Source organism: Dendroctonus ponderosae, unplaced genomic scaffold (genome assembly GCF_020466585.1).
Source record: "Dendroctonus ponderosae isolate FM_Combo_2020 unplaced genomic scaffold, Dpon_F_20191213v2 Dpon_F_20191213_6, whole genome shotgun sequence".
In the NCBI taxonomy this organism is placed as follows: Eukaryota; Metazoa; Arthropoda; class Insecta; order Coleoptera; family Curculionidae; genus Dendroctonus; species Dendroctonus ponderosae.
The window spans coordinates 4212494-4217422 of NW_026018814.1; the positions used below are offsets into that span (position 1 = coordinate 4212494).

General features: G+C 31.5%; 2 protein-coding genes across 5 annotated transcripts in view; one reads left to right on the forward strand and one right to left on the reverse strand.

Annotated features, from left to right (window-relative positions):
- LOC109536006 (protein prickle) overlaps nucleotides 1-4929 on the forward strand; it is a 244034-nt gene that overhangs the window by 167056 nt on the left and 72049 nt on the right. The window lies entirely within an intron of this gene.
- Nucleotides 4153-4929, reverse strand: part of LOC109536010 (neprilysin-2) — an 11073-nt gene continuing 10296 nt past the window's right edge. Inside the window, exons 10-11 of the mRNA XM_019902075.2 lie at nucleotides 4689-4821; nucleotides 4153-4626 (exon numbers count right to left, since the gene is read on the reverse strand). Coding sequence (XP_019757634.2) covers nucleotides 4385-4626; nucleotides 4689-4821 — 375 coding nt within the window. The 3' untranslated portion in view covers nucleotides 4153-4384. The remainder of the gene's footprint in view (nucleotides 4627-4688; nucleotides 4822-4929) is intronic.

Below are 4929 nucleotides of genomic sequence, written 5' to 3' on the forward strand. Positions count from 1 at the left end.
TAGTGGCAGTATATTTTATTTATTTTATTGCGATTTTTACCATCCTAATTGCCTAGCATTTACCGAACTTTTTTCAGATTTGCTTAATTTTTTTGTGACTGTTTAGTTTTTATTCGGCCACTTTATTTCGGTTACAAGCAAGGAATTTAATTGCAATTTGTAGTAGCATTAGGAAAAGAGTCTGTGCTGAACAAATGATTTTTTTAGTTCATATGTAAGGGTTTTAGCAAAAATATTGGAAAAAATATTATCTTCCTTTCATTCATGTAAATGATAGAAATCCTTTATTTGTGTTCCTTTTGATAATATATTTTACCTAACCCATTACTTTCTTTATTTTTGACTGTAGTGGCCTTCTTATAAGACAATTATTTTGGCTATAACTTGCATCCTTGTATTTAAAAAATCGAATGTTATTTCATGAGTTTTCGAAAGTCGTTGATAAAGTGGGCAAAAATAAGTATGTAGTAACAAAGAGCCATTAAAAATCTTACAACTGAGACCTTGCGTACCTCGAATTTTTATGAATGTCAAATTGCTGGTAATTACACGGCAACAGAATTTATTTTAATTTGTTGACATGGAAGGCAGTTAAATTTTACCATAGATGGCAATCAAATGAATAATACATTTGGTATCTGCACTCTACATACATCAACATTTTTTTAACTTACAATTTGGTCATTGCCATTAATTAGATAGATTTGCCGCTAGTAATCATAATTGGAAAAGTTCAGTTTGATATATTGGGAATTATTCGTCCATTAGGCATAGATTTGCATAAACAAAGAAGGCAGGCATATCTCTAATGAATAAATTTAACTGCAACTGGAGAAACACTAATTCAAGATTTATTCGAGCTTGTTTTCTCCGAGTTACATTCTAAATGTGTTTTAATTTGCCCGCTGTAACAAGTGCTGTGACCATAAAAATGCAAATGACCTTTAGCGTACATTTTCCAATTGGAATTTACGATTTTCGTTCTGGATTCAAAGTGCCACAGTAAAATATGTGATTTTTTTAATTACCCTGGACCTTTAAGTGCTCTATCTTTTTACACTACTAGAAACCATTAAACAGTTAAGGATTACCTAGTGCGCAATTTAAATAACATAACTGTTAGCTTCAACGGATATTTCTTAGTTGCATATATGTTTTTCTCAATATTGTTTCGCGTTTGCTTTTATTAATTTTCATTTAGCCAACTGGTTTTTGACACAAATGTTATATTTGCTGTTGCTCTACTTTGTTTGTAAAGCAAATGTGCTACAACAAGTTGTCCATTAGTTGGGCATACAATTATAAAATTTGCTTTTTTCGTAAGTATCGATAATTCAGTAAAAATAAAAAAAATCGGAAAGGCAAACTCAATGGTACTTCAAGTACATCAAGAAATGGTTGCCAAAGCTAATTTGCAAACTATTTGAAGCACAAACTTGCTACCAATCCCTAGCCTCATGAAAATAGCTCATAGAATGCGGTTTACGAACAAAATGCTCATTAATTAGCAACTAATACTCCAACTAATGTTCGTGAAAGAGCGGCATATTTTTTTTTCACGCAAGCCGAAAACGGCTTTCGCTTGCTTGACGGACCTTTCTTATGGACGAGGAAGTGTCGAAGACCCATTTAATCGTTTTTCCTTTGCCCATAGGAACTAATTAATGTCCTCCGTTTATGGGATTGGCCATCTTACTCGGATAATATGGGCTTTAAAGCGTGGCAAAATGCCTAGCTGGGACATAACTTCGAAAAGGGTTTTTAAAGTTTCGTGTAATAATGCACAGATTTTACGTTCAAAGTTATGACAATACGTGGTATAGTTAACTGAGACTTAAATGGCTCAATAATTCAAACAAAATTCATCTATAATGGAGTGAAACACTATTTGAAATGTTAATAAATTCAAGTAGTGTGACTTCAACTGGTTTTTAAGAGTAATAGAAGGCTAGTCACAGTTGCTCGAGTAGAACAGTGCGAATATCGTAATAAAAGTTTCCATCTTAAAATTGAGATTCATTTTTTTAATTTCACATGCAGATTTTGGAAACAGTTACACGGATTAAAGAGTGCACTCAAAAGCAATTTCTTTGTTCAAAATGTTTCGGAAATTGAACCGTAATCAACTCAGTTAATTTTTCAGTTTTCAATTTCTGCAACCTTTTTAACGTTTAGGTCTTTATCATTCTAGTAATTACAAAGTCTGACTGAACTGTCTCGAAATACCTCAGTATGCATTGTTGGAAGAATGTTATTATAATTAATAACAGACTTTGCAAAATGATCTCGCAGCATGATATTTCAGCAACGGTTATAGAAGATTGCTGAGAGCGTCTGTTTTAAACCCCAGATTGCGTGAATGTTTCTCGGACTTTGCTGATTAGACGTACTGTAAATCATTCAATCTGATTAATTATAGCTTATACACATCGCCTGGTTGTTTTGAAATTTACACCCTGTATATGTTGTGATAATAACGCCAAACAGCTGGTCAACGTTTAATTTACATATGAAAAAGCGGAATTCAATGAAACAATATTTGTTCAATAAATTGTTAGCGTGAATGACGCGGATAAGGATCTTTTGTTCGGGTTTTAACTGTATGTATTTAGGATGGATATTTGATGGTAAATAGTGGGAACATGAGTCAACTGAAACTTTCCTTTGTGGAGAGTTTTTCACACATGGAAATTCGTCAAGCGTCTTGTTAATTATGGAAATTTTTCAAATGAATATTAATGGCTATAAAAAAGTTACTTTAAAGTTTATTTATCCATGATTAATCAACATGTCATTTTTTTGCGCATGTTTTCAATTTAGAAATATTGTATTTGATATTTGCAAATTGTTGTTTCGAAACTCAAACTCGAAACTTCGAAGTCTGGCGGAAGTTGTTTTCCGTTACTTGATTTGCTTAAAACGTGTATTTTTTCCTTCAATCAATACATTGATGGTTACGTTTGTTAAGTTTCATGATTAATCTGGTAAGAAATATTAGAAATTTGAATAAAATTAGTAATTCATTATATATATTATTATACAGGGATCACTTAGTATTCGACTTAAAGCATGTTTTTGTAAAAAATACCAGTTTATTTGAGGACATAAATATGAAGCAGCTACAGATGATCGATATAAAAGAGATAAAACAGTTGGTAAATAACTTTTAGTAATTAACAAAAATATGTCGTAAAAAGTTTAAGTTCACACAAAAAAGTTCTGAACAAAACAAAAGTAGGGGTTCCACATTTCTACCCTGTATAAAAGCAAACTGAACCACGAAACACTATCATAAAATGGCTTATAATGTATACCAAAATTGAAGTTTCTATGTTTAACCGTTTTAAAGGAAAACATCAAAAACTAATATTTTTCGCCATTTTGGAAGTCAAATAACTCAACAACAAAATTCAAATTAAACAAATTCTCAGGAAGACCCTTCTAAAATAACTAGAAGAGCCTGCTGTTAAAATATTTTAACATATTTACGGAACACCCTGTATATCTGTCGCGTCTTCAAATTTATGTCCTCAAATAAACTGGTATTTTTTTAGAAAAGCATGCTTTCAGTCAAATACTAAGTGATTTTTTTTCAGTTAGTAACCCAATTTGCATAATTTCAGCATAATAATAAAATATAAGTATATTTTACATGCTGTTTAACTGTACTGCCATACTTTCTTGGTAAAAGTTTATCAATTTCTCTAATTAAAAAAATACCCATTTTAATGCAAAAGGCTTTTTGATTGAGTTCTCTCCGCTTCCTCTTCTACAGAGAAAAAGTATAGTATGTTATACTATTAGGTCTACTTACCTTATACCTCTTACCGTATACTTTTTTTGTTTCGGCTACTCGATATTGTTCGCACAGGAATTTCAATTTTTTCAGTGACACTATTTTAATAACACCCTGTTCTTATAATGTGTTTTATTAAAATTTGTTATGCTTGCCTTATGATTTAAATTTTAAAGGGCTTTGGTTCAATAAAAAAGTTGTTCAAATCGAATTACCGATTGAGAAAATATTCACCGTCAAAAGTTCAATATTCTATGTGGTTTTCAGTTTCTATTCTTTCAACAGACAGGTATTCATTCAAGTAGTATTTTCACATTTGGTAAGGTGGATATAAGTCTGCACAAAAGAGATTAATGCATCAGTAAAAATTTTATTAAAATTTCCGAAAAAAATACAGTAGAAATGCGCACTTAAAAATTAACAATGTTATAATCAGATTATAAAATGTTAATATTAATATTTTGTCAACGTAAACATCGAATGTTACACAATACATTTATCATGACATTAAACATTTTGCGCAAATCCATGGACATAACAAATACACATAGTATACTGCATGGGAAAATAAATAAATTTTATAAAGCATCAAAAATCACATCTTTTCACGGATGCCATCCTTCGACTTGGAAGACACTCAAAGGCCTTGGCAAAATTAGCTGAATTCATTCTGGGACCATTTATTTTAAAACTGGGAATTGCTCTATATTGGTAAGAATTTTCCGCGTAGACATCATTGACATTTCCAGTTAATTCGTACTGCAGATCTTTGCACTGGTAAAGGCTGGATAGAATCCAGAACAGGTGAGCACTACCATATCCCGTTATATCTATCATATAATAAAGTTATATAAATAATTTAAAATTTCACGATATAGACGGGAAAACTTACCAGTTATTTGAGATGCACGGTCCATTGTCTTTGCTGCTTCTTCTGCTTCTATTTCTGTTTGATAGGCATCAAGAGCCACAAGCGTACCGTGAAAATCAGCCAATACATTGCCGATAATCTCACTGGGAGGCAACTGAAGTAACAATTCGTTAGTTACTTTGTGATTTTATTTTATACAAACTTCAATTTCAGATTTGATCAGAAAGTGGTGTCGCTTCAAAAATTAGTTGAAAATTCAGGC